This window comes from Eptesicus fuscus, chromosome 9, assembly GCF_027574615.1.
Source record: "Eptesicus fuscus isolate TK198812 chromosome 9, DD_ASM_mEF_20220401, whole genome shotgun sequence".
In the NCBI taxonomy this organism is placed as follows: domain Eukaryota; kingdom Metazoa; phylum Chordata; class Mammalia; order Chiroptera; family Vespertilionidae; genus Eptesicus; species Eptesicus fuscus.
The window spans coordinates 28,616,729-28,635,226 of record NC_072481.1 but is presented as its reverse complement, the minus strand read 5'-3'; the positions used below and the strand labels follow the sequence as shown (position 1 = coordinate 28,635,226).

Sequence of the window (18,498 nt, the reverse complement as noted above, 5' to 3'; positions counted from 1 at the left end):
TGTTGTTTCTGATCACAAGAGAGCTACTGAGGCCTCTGAAAGGAATGTGAAATTGCAATTCTCTTTTTTAAATTAGCCTTTTCCTCCGTTACATATAGTTGGGAGATAAGAAAAGACTCTCCAAGAAGTAGTGACTTGGGGGCTGATCTTGAATCAGAAAGAAAGTCCTAGCAGGCTAAGAGATTGGAAAGTTGTGTCTGGGGATGCAAGGAAACAAGGCTCTGTGGCAGGATGAGGGAGAGACTCCAAGAACTGGGAGATGAAAGGTCCAAGGGCTGTGTTCTAGTATTTCGAGATGAGTCTCAGTCCAAAGGATCATGTGGACCCATGAAAGGATTTTAAGCAGAGAAAGAAAAAAAGCAAATTCAAGCTTCAGAAAAATAACAGAGTAAGGAGATACCATTTGTTAACTATCGGAATGGCAGACTTAAAACAGCACTGATAAAGATGTGAGGAATATAGCATGCTCTAACACACTGCTAGAAGAGTAAATGGAACAAGCATTTTGGAGAGAAGTTGGGCAATTTTGGGAAAGTGATGGGGAAATGGAGACTCCAAGTGCTGGAGCAACCTATCTTGGACTTTCAGACTGGATAAAAACACGGGTGTTGGAAATCTGGGGAAATGGTGGGACAAGGGCAAGGCACAGGTACAGGCTCTGGAGAGCCAATTCTCTTCTCAATCACTATTCAGTGACATTATGTTAGTAGCTTGAAATGGGCCATAGTTGGGTATTTATACTGCAAAAAGCCGCAAATGCTACAAACAAGACTTCCTCTCTTCCTGACCCCAGAGAGCAGTTTAACAGCACTCCACTTACTGCCTGAGCCAATCCTCATCCAGCAACCCCTTGAGTTCTTTCAGCAATGGCTGCACTTTGACCTTACATGCCACCAGAAAGCCCAGGCCTGCTGCTCTGGGCTGGACCTTAAGAAGCCTACTGGACTCTAAGTGGTCTCCCTAGGCCTAGTCCAGTTCGTGCTTGATATTCTAAAGAAGTAAAGGACTGGGGAAGGCACTTCTTTCCAGCTGTGTGAGAGCAGAGAAAAATGGGGAAATGACAGGACAGGTAGCTGGACCTCCTTCCATGCAGGAGCAGGAAGCCCTCATCTCAACTCTGACAGTCATAGACAAGCCTCTTGTCTTATGGGCTCTGCACCCTTAACCACTATTATACCACCTCTCTGTAGAAGTCACCGGACTTGGTAAAACTTGGATGCTGGAGTGGAGGGAGAATGAAGAGTTGAAGATCACTGTCAGATTTCAGGCTTAAATGCCCAGGTAGGCTATGGTGAGATGTGAGCATAGGAAGACGAAAAGATCTGAAAGGGTGTATTGGAGTTAGTAATAGTTCTTTTGGGGACTCGGTGAGTTGAAGTGCCTGTGGAACAACAAATAGAGATGTCTAAGTAACTTGAGAATTTTAAGATCAAGAGAGTGATAAAGACTTGGGAATTACTGCTATATAAATGCAAGTGAAGCTATGAGATCACTTAGGCAATATAAAGGGCAAAGCAAGGATATCTGGGAAACAGCAACATTTAAGAGAAAGAGCAAAGAAAGAAAGAAACGGGGTGGGGAGTGGGGAGTTGTTACGGGGTGGCGAGTAGGAGGAACTAGGAGAATGTGATACATCGTAGAACCCAAAGGAGGAGAAGAATATCAAATGTTGCCGAAAGGTTGAGTATGATAAGGATTAAGATGAGAGACACAATGAGGTTATTGTGGCTGGGCCAGAGTAAAGACAGTGGTAGGAGATGAGATTTAAGTAGGCAGGGACGAGGCCAGGCAGGATTTTGTGTGCCATTAGGAGGTGTCTGGATTTTATTCTAAGTGCAGTAGGATCATTAGAGGAATTTAGCAGGGGAGCAAAGAAATATGATTTGCAGTCTAAACATATCACTACATTACGTGGAGGACATATTGAAGAGGTAGAGTGGAGACAGGAAGCTATTGCAGTAACTCAGACTTGGACTAGGATGGTAGGAGAAGAGGTGGTAAAAAGTGTTCAGATTCAGGATACATTTTTAAAAGATATATGGGTACTAATGAAAAAATAAAAGATATCTGATTGAACTCAAGATAAGAGAAAGATAGAAACCAAAGAGTACTGAGGTTTTGGGTTCGATCAACTGAGTAGATAGTGTTGCCATTTATAGATGTGGATAAGACTAGGAAAAATAAAACAGGTTTAGGCATGGGAACCAGATCAAGAGTTTTATTTTGGCCATCTTAAGAATAATATGCCCACTGAACATACAAGTGGAGATGCAATCCAAATCTGGAAGAAAGTTAGACATATTAATTTTGAAATCATCAGTATATATATATAGCATCAAAGCCACGGGCCTATGTGAAAATTAAAGCTGTATTTTCTCTCTCACTTGACCTGACAGAGGTTGGGTGGCATTGATTGGGGGCTGGGAGAGGCATCCAAAATCATCCCCATTGGGCAAAGATTCCTGTCCAGCTCTTGAACCTGAGAGCTGGACAGGAATCAGGACTAACCTGGCTCAGAGACTTTGTGCAGAGAAATGATGCCAGAGAAACTAACACCTCACAGGAAGGCTGAGGATTTCCATTTCCCTCCTCTTTCTCCCCTCCCCTCTAAGGTGCCATTCCATTCCCTGTGGACTTTACAAATGTTCTATGTTAGGAGCATTAATTTGGGAGAAAGAAAGAAAGGTGATATTAAGGACACTCAAATCTGTAGAGCCAGCAATGGGAGCTCCAGCTCCCTGTGGGAGTTTATGTGGCATATACCCCGCCCCCATCTCCCCCCCACCCCACCCCCACCCCGGCCTGCAAGAGTCAAAGCTCCTGAGAGTTGACACAAAAGCCACCCATAGTTACAGCCCTCCAGGAGAAGGCATGGGCTTCAGCCAAGGGGTCATACCCACTATTCTGCTGCTAATGTGAAGAAGATGAGCATGAACTGAAGAGCTGAGATCAACCATCCCCTGATTTCAAGTCAACCAGATAAAAATACTAAAGACTAGCCCTGACTGGTTTGGCTCAGTGGATAGAGCATCGGCCTGTGGACTGAAGGGTCCCAGATTCGATTCTGGTCAGGGGCATGGGCACGTCCCCAGTGGGAGGTGTGCAGGAGGCAGCTGATGGATGTATCTCTCCCACTGATGTTTCTGACTCTCTATCCTTCTCCCTTCCTCTCTGTAAAGAATCAATAAAATATATTTTAAAAAAAATACTGAAGACTAGTGCTTCTCTAACTTTAATGTGTATTCGAATCATCTGGGGATTTTGGTAAAATGCAGATTCTATTTTGGCACATCTCGGGTAGACCCCAGATTCTGCATTTCTAACAAGCTCCCCAGTAATGCTTTTGCTGCTGGTCTACGGACCACACTTTGAGCAGCAAAGAATGAGAGGCAGCTGTGGAGCTAAGTTTTCATCTCCCTCCCACAATGTAAGGGGCATGACCAGTTCCAGGGAGAATGTGTTCACTCGTGCACAAAGTCACAGAACCTATTAAAATGGAAATAGCCACCATTTTGTCGTGGTTGTATGGCAGGTGGTCATTTCTTGGCACTACACTTTCCAAGAGCATCACATGGTTGTTAAGCACTTGGGTTCCTGAGCTTTACCTATGAGTAGGCATGTGATCTGAGGCAACTCTTCAATTTCTCTTCATCTCAGTTTGCTCACCTCTCCAATGGGAGTAATAAGACTATTGTGAGGATTAGCTAAGTCAATAGATATGAAGCACTTAAAACATGGCAGCACAGTAAGTGCTCACTGTTAGTAAATGTTACTATTTTTGTTGATAACACACCCTCTACAATAGTCAACTTAGATACACATGGACACTTAGTCTCCTTTTGGTACATGGTCAAATTATAACCCCCATCTCCCTCCCACCAAAAAGCCTGTATCCTCTCTTTCAAATCCCTCCTACCCGCTGTCCCCCTCCCCCTCCCCTGGCCCCTCGCCCCAGTGTGGTCTGGATAGGCCCCACAGGGGCAGGGACAGGGACAGGACGTGGGGCTGTATCTGACAGGAACCTGAGGGGCTGGCCTGGGAGGGGATTGGGGCCCGGCTTCCTGAAGGGAGGATGGGCTAAGGCAGGCACACAGTGCCGGAGAAGATGCCCTCCTGGGCCCTCTTGGTGGCCACCTCCTGCCTCCTCCTGGCTCCCCCAAACCTGGCACAAGTCACCAGCCAAGGTGAGGTGTGTGGAGGGCGGATCTCACGTATAGCCAGGAAAAGGGAGCCCTGGGAGGGATGCAAGTTAGGAGGTCCCACTGGTCCCCTGTCTTTCTCAAACATGCCTGGAAGGACCCAGAGCCCAACTCACCAGCTGTTCCTCAGATACCTCCTTGCTGGCCTTGGACTCAGAGCCTCTGAACTGTTTTTCTCAAACATTTGAGGACCTCACTTGCTTCTGGGATGAGGAAGAGGCAGCACCCAGTGGGACGTACCAGCTGCTGTATGCCTACCCAGGGTATGTGCTGGGCTGTGCCCCACTCCCCTGCACCTGTCCTGCTCCTACCTCAGCTGAGCCCTGCTCCAGTAGCTTTCCCTGCCTTTGGCCCCATAAGACCGTGGTCGGCAAACTGCGGCTCGCGAGCCACATGCGGCTCTTTGGCCCCTTCAGTGTGGCTCTTCCACAAAATACCACGGCCTGGGCGAGTCTATTTTGAAGAAGTGGCGTTAGAAGAAGTTTAAGTTTAAAAATTTTTGCTCTCAAAAGAAATTTCAATTGTTGTACTGTTGATATTTGGCTCTGTTGACTAATGAGTTTGCCGACCACTGCCATAAGAGAATGACTTCAAGTACATGCCTTAAGTAGCCACTTAATGAACTGATGTGCTTTGGATAGATCCAGCTCAAGCCCCTACATAACCCCTCATCCAACCCATCCCAGGCACTGAGGAAAAAAAGACAGTAATGGCAATAGAAGTAGAGCTTGGGGCCAGCCTGGATCCTGAGGGTGGCTGGGTAGGTAGGATGGACTTTTCCTATGCCCACAGGGAGGAGCCCCGTGCCTGCCCCCTGAGTTCCCAGAGTATGTCTCCCTTTGGAACTCGATATGTGTGCCAGTTTCCAGCCCAGGATGAAGTTCGTCTCTTCTTCCCACTGCACCTCTGGGTGAAGAACGTGTTCTTGAACCAGAATCTGACCCAGCGGGTGCTCTTTGTGGATAATGTGGGTAAGGGCCATCCTCCATCACCCTGGCTCCTCTATCTGCTGCCCCCAGGCTAGATCACAGAGTCAGACCAGTTGGTGGTCTTTCAGGACAACATGCATGCCCTCCATTACTAGACCCCCAGAGACACCTCAAGACACCCTATCATTCCTCCCAGCCTTGGCATCAAGACCTAGACTTCATTTCATATCAGAGATACCCTGGCCCTCCCAATCATTAACCTATTCATTTACACACTCATTCAACAGTGCCAGGAGTTGTGCTAGGTGACAAGTATACAGAGATCCCTGCTCTTGAGGAGCACTGAGTCTAACTAACTTGGAAAGAGGTCACTGTTCTCATGAGGAAAGGAGAACAGGATACGGAGTCTCCCGGCGCTGCCCTCAAAGAGAGCCAATCCAGCCTCCAGCACCCCTCTCTATAATCCATGGGCTCAACTGTAGACTGGCATTCAGAGAGTTCTGATGTGCCCTATCTTACCCTCAGGCCTACCAGCTCCCCCCAATATCATCAAGGCCATGGGCTGGAGCCAACCAGGGGAACTTCAGATCAGCTGGAAGGCCCCAGCTCCTGAAATCAGTGATTTCCTGAGGCATGAACTCCGCTATGGCCCCAAGGATCCCAGGAACTCCACTGGTCCCACAGTCATGCAGTTGCTATCCACAGAAACCTGCTGCCCAGCTCCGTGGAGGCCAAACCCAGCCCCAGCTCTGGACCAGGCTCCATGTGCACAGCCCCAACAGGATGGACCAGAGCAGACCTCCCCAACTAGAGAAGTATTCTGGCCTTCTTCCACTCCACTTCCTATCTCCTACCCTGAACTTTGCCCCAAGAAAGGACAGGCCATACTTTGGGGATACTAGATTGGGTTGGTCCTTGGGGAGTTAGTACAAACTCTGATTGGCCCTCAGGAACTGTGTCTATTTAGGGATCTTCCACTTTGGATCATTCACACCAACAAAGTTGAGAGCTCCGGGCCTCCAAATTAATGGGGACTTCCCTCAAAACCCCTGAACACCACCTGAAACCCACTGACCTAGCCTCCAGTCTGTGTGCATATCTATCCAGTAAGGAACCGAGCATCTCTCCTGTGGGGCTTCAAATATAAGAGATGGAGGCTATCTTGGCTGAGAGGCAGACCTAGATTCTGAGACTGGGATTCTTCTTTCAAGGCTCCATCTCTGACAGTGATGAGTGGAAGCTGCCTCATCTCAGGGCTCCAGCCTGGAAATTCCTACTGGCTCCAGCTGCGCAGCCAACCTGATGGGGTCTCCCTCCATGGCTCTTGGGGACCCTGGTCCCACCCTGCAACTGTGGACCTGCCTGGAGATGCAGGTGAGTCATAAAGGAATGGGGAGATGAAGAGAAAATAAAAAGGTCTTTAGGGAGGCATGGGCTGGACATGGAAGCTCTGATAATCCTGGTCCTTCCTGATGACCTCAAACTTGCTACCAAGAGAACTATGTTCAGGCAGAAAACAAAGAATAGAAGTAAATGTTCCAAGTTATATATGTAAAGATGATCTGGATATCATATAGAGTAGAAGCCTGTGGGCCCTAATGTGACTTCCTTCTCTTGATTCAGTGGAAATTGGACTACAATGCTTTACCCTGGACTTGAAGAATGTTACCTGTCAGTGGCAGCAACAGGACCATGCTAGCTCCCAAGGCTTCTTCTATCACAGCAGGCCACGGTGCTGTCCCAGAGACAGGTGAGAGTTGAACTACTGGTTGAGCTTGATGTCATGGGAGAAAGGCACAATCTTGCCAAAAGAAGGGAGAGGTTGTTCTTGGTCCTCTCACTCCCCTCCCTGTCCCAAAACCACATGGCCTCCATGCTCTCATCCTCCAATGGGTGTTTTACCTTCTCAACCTCTCTCCATTCCCATTGGGGATGTTTTGGTTTAGTTCAGTTTTAATCATGTCACCTGGACCACTGCAACAGCCTATATTCTCATTCACCTCCAATTCATCCCCCATGCTGCTGACAGAGTGACCTTTGTTAAACTCAGATTTTGCCTGGCCTTCCCTTATCGAAATATGTACTGCAACTTTTCACTATCTATCAAATCCAATCAAAATGTTGCCTTTTCCTCCCTCTCTAAAACCAATAAACATATCTTCAGTGGAGGATAAAATACTTTCTTCTGACAGAATTCCAGTTGGAAAAGGCTGATCTTGACTATACAGGATCCATGAGGGCAAAGTCAGTGTCTGTTTTCACTCACCAATGTATTTTCACCTATCACAGTGCCTGGAACATAGTAGGTGTTCAGTAAAAAATTGTTGAATGAATGAATGAATAATGAAACAAAACACTATTCACAGTTTTAATGTATTTTTCCAGTTTTTCTATACATTTATATATGTCTATACATAATACTTAATTTTCAGCATAAATTGCACATATCATTAAAAAACGCAACTCATTGTTTTTAACAACTCATAGATTTCCATGTATACAGGTGCCTTGAATGGATTCAAGGGTAACAAAACTGAAGTTATCCTTTCCTCCACCAAAACCTGCTACTCCTCTTATTGTCCTCCATCCTACCATCAGCTCAATTTTTCAGGCCTGAAACATGGCAATTACCCTGGACTTATGCCATTTCTATACCATTAAAGTCCAATCAGAAATACTTATTTCTACCTCTTCAGTATCTCTTGAATCCATCTATTTCCCTTGACCCCCATTGCCACAACCTTATTTTCAGATCCTCATCACTTTGCACATGGAAACCATACACAGTGTCCTAATGGATTTCTCTCCTACTCTACCCTCACAAATCCTTACCTACAAACTGCAGTTAGAATGATCTTCCTAAAGTATAAAGCCAATTGTGACAATTCCCTGTTTAAAATCTTTTAATGTCTCTGTAGTTACTACATGATTGAGTTCAAGCTCCTTAGAAAGGCTACAGGGCCCTCCATGACCTTGGTCTGCCCTCTCACATTTACCACTCACCACCAGGCCCTCTTGTGCTAAAAGCATTCTACACCACTTCGAATTTCCCCCAAAGCATCGTATCTCTTATCTGTGCCCAAGCATGTGCCTCAGATGCCTGTTTGTCCCCTTTGCCTCCTATTTATAGTCCAAGACTCAGTTTAAGCAATGCCTTGTCCAGGAAGTATTCTCTGACCCTCCCATTTTGGGTAAGATCATCCGCTTTGATACTCCCCGACCAGCCTGTGCACAGCACTGAAAAATACCATCTGTTTGTTTTTCTGCCTCTCCCACTGAAATGAGAGCTCCTTGAAGATTACTTCTCTACGTATTCATAGGGCCTAGCACAGTGCCAGGCACACAGTTTCAATAATTTGGTGAATGCATGAGTAAACATAAAATACATAAAATGCTAAATAATTTTAGTAATAACTAGCCATTTACGGGTTATAATCAGGAAGGTGACATGACACGATTCATTTGTTTAATAAACAATTATCAAGCACTGTGCCAAGCACAGAGGATAGAATGACAAATAAAACAGAAAAGGTTCCAACAGTTGGGGTACTTATATTTTAGTGGGAGGAGGAGAGGGAGTGACAAACAAGAAATAAACAAGGTTATAGGACAGAGACTAAGTGGGAGGATGGGGCGGGGCTGCTAATTTAAACTGAGTGGTCAGAGAAAGTCTCACCAAGGAGGTGACAAATGAGCTAAAATCTAAGCAGCAAGAAGGAATAAGTCACTGAAAATCTAGAGCTAGAGCAACGTAAGGCAAAGTGAAACGCAAAGACAGTGCGTTTGGCATGACTGTAGCAGAGAAAGAAGGCCCCTGTGAAGGAAGGGTGGTAAACTGGTATGAGAATTATAGAACAAGAAAATGGTGAGGAAGGGAGGAGCTAAAGCATATAGAGTACTGAAGGCCCTGGTATGTATGGAGTTTGGATTTTATTCCAAGTGGGATGGGGAGCCATTAAAGGATTTTAAGCGAAAGTGTGACATAATATGATTTACATTTTAAAAAGATATGCTTCTTGCTCTAGCTGGTTTGACTCAGTGAATAGAGTGTCAGCCTGCAGACTGAAGGGTTCCAGGTTCGATTCCAGTCAAGGGCACATGCCCGGGTTGTGGGCTCCATCCTTGGGGGTGGGAGGTGGGGGTGGGAGTGTGCAGGAGGCAGCCGATCAATGATTCTCTCTCATCATTGATGTTTCTATCTCTCTCTCCCTCTCCTTTTCTCTCTGACATCAATAAAAATATATATTTTTTAAAAAGATAGGCTTCTTGCCGAAACCGGTTTGGCTCAGTGGATAAGAGCATCAGCCTTCAGACTGAAAGGTCCCAGGTTCGATTCCGGTCAAGGGCACGTACCTTGGTTGCGGGCACATCCCCAGTAGGGGAGTGTGCAGGAGGCAGCTGATCGATGTTTCTCTCTCATCGATGTTTCTAACTCTCTATCCCTCTCCCTTCCTCTCTGTAAAAAATCAATAAAATATGTAAAAATATATTATCTAAAAAAAAAAAAAAAAGATAGGCTTCTTTGTGAAATTATAAAGAGGTGAGAGTAGAAGCAGGATCACCAGTTAGACATATGCATTAATCCAGGCAAGAGATAATGGTGGTTGCATCTAACATGGCAGTGGTCAAGATAAAAATAAATGGGCAGATATGTGATATATTCTGGTCATTATCAGATCAACATTCCGGAAGCAAATTCTGGTAGCTGTGTGGAGGACAAATTGAAGGAAGTGGCAAAAATGGAGGTGGAAAAGTCAGTTAGGAGGCTGTTGTAATAACCTAATAGTAAAATAACATATAGAGGTGACTAAGAGAACTGCTATATGAGAACAAATTTTTGTTGTTGTTGTTAATCCTCACTGGAAGATATTTTTTCCATTGATTTTAGAGAGTGGTAGGGAGGGGGAGAGAGGAGAGAGAGAGAAACATTGATGTGAGAGAGCCACATCAATTGGCTGCCTTCCACACGTGCCCCAAATGGTTATGAGAAACCTGCATCCCAGGTATGTGCCCTTAACTGGAATTGAACCTGCAACTCTTCTGTTCTCAGGCTGACACTAACCACTGAGCCCACCATCCAGGGGTGAAAACAGATTTAAAACATAGAATGTTTTTCTGCAGAATGATGACGGTTTTAACCTTTGAAACAATCCTGTGAAATAGGTATTATTAACCCATTTTACAAATGAGGAAATTGGGACAGAGATAAACCGAATAATCTGCCCAGTTATACACCAACAAGCCAAGACCTGAACTCCATACAGCCCATGCTATTTTCATGTATCATCTAGCTCCTTTCTTAAGAGGAAGAGGCTGGGGGCACCAAAGCAAACATCAGAAAACGAAACATTACGGCATGAAGACAGAGCAAGCCCTGGAGGCCCATCCAAGAGAGGAGTTAGATTATAATCCATGCAGGGTATAGCTCCTGTGTGATGGAGAATATCAGGATTAGTCTCTGAGGCAGGCCTAATTTAATGATTCTATGTGGCTGATTCTTAGAGACCCCATCTGGGAGAAGTGTGAAGAGGAGGAGAAAAATCCAGGATTACAGCCCTCCCAGGTCTCCCGCTGCCACTTCAAGTCACGAAATGACAGTGTTATTCACATCCTTGTGGAGGTGACCACAGCCCAGGGTGCTTTTCACAGCTACCTGGGCTCCCCTTTCTGGATCCACCAGGCTGGTAAGAACTTTCTTCCTTTCTGCTCCCACATAGCCCCTCCCCCAACTGCATCTGACCCTGTGCCCAGAATCACCAACTCTTGACACTTCTGACCCATGGCCCTGGTGGCATGATGTCCCATGCACAGAAGGGCTTAGGCCAGTCCCTGATGACATCCCTGTAGTGCGCATCTCCACTCCAAACTTGCACTGGAGGGAGGTCTCCAGCGGGCAGCTGGAATTGAAATGGCAGCACCCATCATCCTGGGCAGCCCAAGAGATCTGCTATCAGCTCCGATACACAGGAGAAGGCCATCAGGACTGGAAGGTAAGACCAAGGAACAAATGCCCACAGACCTCACCATACAGGGTATTCCTGAGTTTCATCATGCCTGTTATCAGGGGTGAGGGCATCCGTGTGTCCATGTCTAGGCTTGCATATCTGTGTTTATATGATTCAACTGATATCTTAACTTCTCTTTGGCATCTGATACTGCTGACTACTCCCATTTATTATTTTCTCTTCCTTTTGCTGCTGGGATACCTGTCTCTCCTGATTCTCATGCTATCTCTTGGACCAAATGTTCTCATTCTCCTTTCCTGGCTCTTCCTTTTCCATCCTTCCTTGATATGTTGTGCTTCCTATAGGCCCATCCTAGACTCTTTTCTAGATAAACGTAGTATACGCTTTCCTTAAGTGACTGCTTCAACTCCATGGTTTTAACAACCTTATATTAACCACCCCAGACTTACCATATGGGAATAAACTTCTACCACAGGCAAATCACTTAAACATTTGAAGTCCCACTTTTCTTATTGGTGAAATTAGAATAAATATATCTACCTTCCAGAGTTACAGGAAAGATTAATTATATAAATATCTAGCACACTGTCTGGCAGATAGAAGGTACTCATATACATTAGTTAAATCTTAGTTTCTTTCTCTACTTTTATTCTTATTTACCACCTACACAGTATATACAACTTCTTACCAGAAAGATCTACCTAAAGCCAACAGAGGCATTTCAGACTCAGACAGTAGTCCCCCTTACCTGTGAGAGATACATTCAAAGATCCCTAGTAGAGGACTGAATCCATGGACAGGACCGAAGCATATATATATATATATAATGTTTTTTCCTATAAGTACATACATACACTTTATGGTTTCTCTTTGGCATATCCAAATTACCAGCATCACTACACTTGCACTTTGGGGCTATTAAGTAAAATAAGGGTTACTTGAACACAAGCATTGCAATACCCTGACAGCTACATAGGGACTATCAGGCAGGACAAAGGGATGATTCGCCTCTTGGGTGAGATGGAGCAGGATGGTGTGAGCTCTCATCATGCTACTCAGAATGGCAGGCATTTAAAAACTTACAAATTAGCCCCAGCCAGTTTGGCTCAGCGGATAGAGCTTCGCCTTCGGACCAAAGGGCCCGGGGTTCGATTACAGTCAAGGGCACGTACCTTGGTTGCAGGCTCCTCCCCGGCCCGGGCCCTGGTTAGGGTTCGTGCAGGAGGCAACCAATCGATGTGTTTCTCTCACATCGCTGTTTCTCTGTCTTTCCCTCTCTCTCCCACTCTCCCTAAAAACCAATAGAAAAATATCCTCAGGTGAGCATTAACAACAACAAATAAAAATATATAAAATAGCCTGAGGGAAGCCACTGCAGTTAGGTACATTTAAAAAAATAAAATAAAAACTTACAAAGTATTTATTTCTGTAATTATTTCATTTAATACTAGAGGCCCAGTGCATGATTGAATCATGCACGTGTAGGGTCCCCTACACGCTTTCGCTTTTCGCGGGGGAGCTGGGTGCCTGTCTGCTGGTGCACCAGGCCTTTCAGAAGCCTCCGGCTCAGTGGAGGCTTCTGAAAGGCCTGGTGCCGGAGCAGAGAGGCACCCAGCTCCCCCACTTTTGATGGTCTGCGGCCGCTGAGGGGGGCTACCCTGCTGTTGAGAGGCACAGGGGGCAGGACTCCCGCCCCCTGCGCCTCTCAATGGCCTCTGAGGGGGCTGCCACAGACACCTGGCTACCCTGCCGTTGAGAGGCGCAGCTGGGTGTTCGGCAGGCCCCCTCAGCGGCCACGGATCTGGCCGTTGAGAGGCATAGGGGGCGGGAGTCCCGCCCCCTGCGCCTCTCAACAGCAGGGTAGCCCCCCTCAGTGGCAGCGGATCCGGATCCGTGCCTCTCAATGGCCGGATAGGCCACCCTGAGTCCCGCTCCCCAGCCTCCCGCCGCCCAATCGTGGGCATAGCAGAGTGATGGTAATTTACATGTTACTCTATTATTAGATAGGATTTTTAGAACATGATTGACTAGGTAACTGAAACCATGCAGAGTGAGACCATGAATAAGGAGGGACTACTATATATCCAAAACTTAACTCATCTACAGTAAAGCACACAAATATTTTTTAAGTATGCGGATGATTAATTTATACATGTGTATACACCCATGTAACCATTATCCAGACCACAACATGTTATTTCTAGCACCCCGGAAACCCCGCATACCCCTACAGTCACACACCTCCCTTCCAAGGTAATCATTATTCCAACATTACTATTGATAAGTTTGACTATTGTTGAACTTGATAAAATGGAACCATACAGTATTTCTTCCTCAAACTTATTTCTCCTCTGTACCCTGTCTTTGACAATGGCACCACCAGTTACCCAAACCTGGAATCCTCCTTGATTCCTCTTCCTTTTGCCTTGTCTCTTCCCCCTAATTATTAACAAGTTGAATGTATTGTACTAACAGTCCTCCAAATCCTCCTACCACTGCCTTAGCCTCATCTTTGACTGTCCAGCCTGCCTACTGAACTACTCTGTAGTCCCCAATCAAGCAACTCAGGCAGTACTAAATGCTCCTTTGTGCTCCTGGTGCCTTACTTATATCATTATTATAGCACCAATTACTCGTAATTATTTACTTGTTTGCATGTCTTCCTTAGCAGACATGCAAGGGACCATGTTTCATTTACCTTCTTCCCCAGTGTTAGCCCAATACTTGGCATATCACAAGTAGTTCATAAAAGCTTGCTAGATGATTAAGTTACAAAGTTTCCCTGTTTGTGCACAGGATACTTGTACCCTCTGTTTGGAATCTGTCCTTGCAACCCCAACACTAGCATAATTCTGGCATCCTCTGCTGAATGCGTGCCTTGCAAAGGGTCCTTAGTATTTGAATGTCTGGGATTTCATTGTTTCTGACAGGTCATGTGTCCCAGTCAGTGTGCGTGCACCAGGGTCTCTGTCAGGGGTATCGTATGTATTTGTGTCGGGATGAGTAGTTCCCCACGCAGAGGAGGTCTGTGTGTCAGGGTGCCAGGGTGCGCTTCTCTCGAGGTGGGCTTGCCTCGGGCAGAGTGAGGCCGCAGGAAGGGGGAGATGTTCTGTCTTTAAGTTTCCGCAGGGATGCGTGTTTCCTGTCAGTGAGGCATTTTGAAGGGATCCCCTGGGTTTCAAAATGGTAGGGTTTTGGATCAACAAATGCCGATCTCTTAAGGACCGGATGCCCGCCCATCCGCACCTGAAGCGTAACCGCCTTCTCGCTTCTCCTCTGCGCAGGTGCTGGAGCCGCCTCTGGGGGCCCAGGGTGAGACCTTGGAGCTGCGCCCGCGCTCCAGCTACCGGTTACAGCTGCGCGCCAGGCTCCATGGCCCCACCTACCAAGGCCCCTGGAGCGCCTGGTCCGCCCCAGTGAGGGTAGAGACCGCCTCGGAGACGGGTGAGAGCCCCGCCAGGGCACAGGCGGTCTGCGGCTGCGCAATTGGAGGGGCGCCCACACTGCGCATGCACGGTGCCTGTCAGGTCGACGAGGGGCGGGGCCAAGGCGGAGTTGGTCGGGCCTGGGGGCGGGGCTCCGGCCAGGGGGGCGGGGCTCCGGCCAGGGGGGCGGGGCTCCGGCCAGGGGAGGCGGAGGTCTGACTTTTTCATCCCTGTAGCCTGGATTTCTCTGGTGACCGCTCTGCTCCTGGTGCTGGGCCTCAGCACTCTCCTGGGCCTGCTGCTGCTGAGGTGGCAGTTTCCTGCGCACTACAGGTACCGCCCCGGTCAGGCCGGAGATGGGCCGTGGTCAGGGCGGGGCTGGAGGCCTCGAAATAAGCATTCCAAGCTCTTTGACACCCACTTTCTGGACAACTGCAAGTCCACACCTGTGGCTTCAGCCGCGTCCTGCAGGTCTCCCCTGGGAGTCGCACTGCTTCCTAACACTCTTAACATGCCCACTGTACTGGACACCTCAAACGGCCCCACCTCCTGACTCCTCATCTCAGGAACAAAGCTACTGTCCACCTGTCACCCGAGCCAAAACACTTAGGTGCCTCCCTCCTCCTTATCCAGTCTGATCTGGTCTGGTCATTCCACCTCCTAAGCCTCGCTCAAACAATGGCTCCTTTTCTCTAGCTCTACATACTCTACCTGACTCCCTGAAACAGAGCCTCTTCTCCCTCCAATTTGTCTCACCCAACCGTTCTTTCTAAAATGCACACATGAATTTATCATGTACCTCTTTAAAACTCTGTATAGCTCCCCAGGATAGAGTTCAGATGCTAGAATGACAAGCAAAGCTCCGCCAGATCTGGCCCCTGCCAGCATTTCCATCTTCTCCCACCCTGTTCATCAGCCTTGCCAAACTGTTGATGATTGCCTCCACAAGTCAAGTGGTTTTATTTGTCAGTGCCTTTGCACATAATGTACCCTCTATCCGGAATATACTCCACGGATGACTAATACCCATTTATCTTTAAATAACTTTCTTCACCAACTCCTGGGAAACCTTTCCTAGCCCTCCCCTATTTGCTACTCTCTTTGTACAGTGTATGCCAAATAGCACACCCTTAAATAAGTGTTATTAATAAATGACTTATTTCTGTGGGAAGACTAAGGTTAAAGAGAAATGTCATTGGAAGTTATAAACAGAAAAAATAGAATTCATACCACCTCAGTCTTTCAATTGGTAACATCTTTTGATTCTTGAAGACTCAGCTCAGAAAGCAAGTCCTCAAGGCAGCTTCTTTTGATGGTCCTAAGCTATCATTTCTCTTTGAACATGCCTGTCTTTGAACTTTTAATATGGAGGTGGGAATGTAGCCTCTATGCAGGTAGCCAGATGCAACGAAAAGGGGGGAAAGGAGGAGGTGGTGCTGCTGAACCAGACATACTCAGCTCCTTTTCCCCAGTTTACCAGGTAACTCACTCCTTCTCCCCCGGAGAGATATGAGTGAGGTTCACAGAAGAGGCCTGAAATGTTGTTCAGCTAAAGTCCCTCCATGTGGAAATATGAACCTAAAGAACTGCACCACTCACATTGCCAACATACCTTAATCCATACTCTTCCCAGATAGATCACCTTCCCCAGTAACTTATTAATAAGCCCCACTGGCTCTCTTCATTCATTCATTAAGCTAATTACCTGATCACCTATTATGGGCCACACACTGTTCTGCACACTGGAAATACAGAAGTGAGCAAATACACAAACTCTTTGCTCTCAGGGAGCTTGCATTCTTCTAATGGGGTGAGACAAAAACAGATACAATAACAATAAATACATAATAAGTCAAGTGTTATAAAGAAAAATAAAGCAGAGCAGAAGATAAAGTAATGGGGAAGAGAGGTGGTACTGTTTTAGACAGGGTAGTCAGGGAAGACCTCTTTGTCAGGATGGCATTTGAACAGAGACCTAAATGAAGCGAGGGAATAAATTGAGTGTTCCAGACAGAGCAAAAAGGAAGTGCAAAGGCCCTGAAGCAAAATGTTTGAGGACACTCTGTACTACTCCTTTTTTGAATCTCCCCACCACTAACTTCCCTCCCCCACCTGAGGTTTCCTTTGTACCTATGCTCTTACTTTTATTACCTTGACTACACTCTTACCTCTCCAAGCTTTACTCGCCCACCTCAGAGCCTCCCCCACTGCCCCACTGTTCTCCTCCCTCCCATCTCACTCCCATGACTCAGTCTCCTTTATACCTTCTCTCCCAGGAGCCTGAGGCATGCCCTGTGGCCCTCACTTCCAGACCTACACCGGGTCCTAGGCCAGTACCTTAGGGATACTGCAGCCCTGAGTCCGGTGAGTGCACTCCCCTCCCTACTACCCACCACAAGTCCTACAAGGAGCTGGATCCTTGCACACACAACAACTTTTCCAAGGCCATTGCCTACCAGTGTTCCATCGCCCTGGGCCTACCCCAAGCCAAACCCTCTTTCCTACACAATTGGGTCTTCTTGCACAGGACCTGCTAATCCAGCCCCCCTTTCCTCTCATCTCTCCCAGCCCAAGGCTGCAGTCTCAGATGTCTATGAAGAAGTGGAACCCAGCCTCCTTGAAATTCTACCTAAGTCCTCAGAGAAGACTCCCTTGCCCCTGTGTTCCTCCCAGACCCAGATGGACTACCGAGGATTGCAGCCCTCTTGCCTGGGGACCATGCCCCTCTGCATTTCCAGTGTGCACCTGCCCACGGCTGAGTCGGGATCCTACTGCACCACTCACATTGCCAACCATTCCTACTTACCACTGACCTGTTGGCAGGCTCCTCGCTCCCAGTACCCTGGACAGATCCAAACCCTCTAGACCTTTCTTCCCACCCTCTCTACCTACCCCACCCCACCCCCACAACCTCAGACCTCACTTCCACCCTCTTTGTTGACCCTTGTAGCTGGGTTTCACAACACTGATCTTGCAGTACTGCTGATGACATAAATCCAGGAGTCTCTTTCCTCAGGCAAGGCTCATTTATTTGATTAAGCTCTAATTTCCACCTTCTTTCTCTCACCCCTTTAATGCCACACTTCCCCACTTCTCATTTGCTTTTTGGACTACTTCAATTAGTTCTTCTACTACAAATTTGCTAATGAAACTGCCCAGGCAAAGTTCATCTCAAACTTTATAATTGCAAGATCCAGTAGGATCTTGTTAACCCTCCATTTATCTCGTCTCTCTGTGACTACTTGTTTCTCCTTTAAATTCTCTCCTGCCTTGGCTTCTATGACATCACGGTCTCTCCTGGTTTTGCTCCTCCAGTAGTTAAGAGCACAAACTCTGGAGTCAGCACTGAGTTCAATTCCTGTCATCCCACTTACTAGCTGTGGCCAAATAAAGTCTTTGAGCCTTAGTTTCTCATCTATAAAACAGGGGTAATGGAACCCTACAGAGTTGTGAAGAGGATTAAGTGAGATAATCTAAGCACAGTGCCTAGGATATAGTGTTTAATATATCTGAATGGTCATAATTATTCTTTCTTGTTCTCTTATCCTGGCATCTCTTCTACTCCTTAATTATAGCAGTCTCTCAAGAGTCCATTCTTTTTATTTCTTTTTTGTTCTAGTTAATCCTCACCCAAGGATATTTTTTTATTGATCTTTTAGAGAGAATGGAGAGAGGGAAAGACAGAGAGAAACACATCGATTGGTTGCCTCCTGCAAATGCCCCAACCAGGGAGGAGCCTGCAACCAAGGTTCGTGCCCTTGACCAGAATTGAACCCGGGACCCTTTGGTCCACAGGCTGATGCTCTATCCACTGGGCCAAACTGGCTAGGGCTCAAGAGTCCATTCTAACAGTCTCCAATTCCATCCATTTTCATTGCCTTTACTCTATGCTGACCAAAGTTCTTGTTTCCAGCCCAGATTTCTACTATAGCACCTGTGATGCCTATGCAAGCAACTATTTGCATGTCTGTCTCCTGCT

At 46.8% G+C, this 18,498-nt stretch overlaps 1 protein-coding gene across 1 annotated transcript; it reads left to right on the top strand.

Moving 5' to 3' along the window:
• The first annotated feature begins 4,105 nt into the window (after positions 1–4,105).
• On the top strand, positions 4,106–17,743 carry MPL (MPL proto-oncogene, thrombopoietin receptor). The gene is made up of 12 exons (XM_008151337.3): positions 4,106–4,184; positions 4,330–4,462; positions 4,992–5,170; positions 5,654–5,943; positions 6,340–6,502; positions 6,752–6,878; positions 10,631–10,812; positions 10,976–11,118; positions 14,379–14,538; positions 14,756–14,852; positions 16,796–16,883; positions 17,088–17,743. The coding sequence occupies exons 1-12, from the start codon at positions 4,106–4,108 to the stop codon at positions 17,382–17,384; spliced, it is 1,938 nt and encodes a 645-aa protein (XP_008149559.2). The 3' UTR covers positions 17,385–17,743.
• The last annotated feature ends 755 nt before the right edge of the window (positions 17,744–18,498 follow it).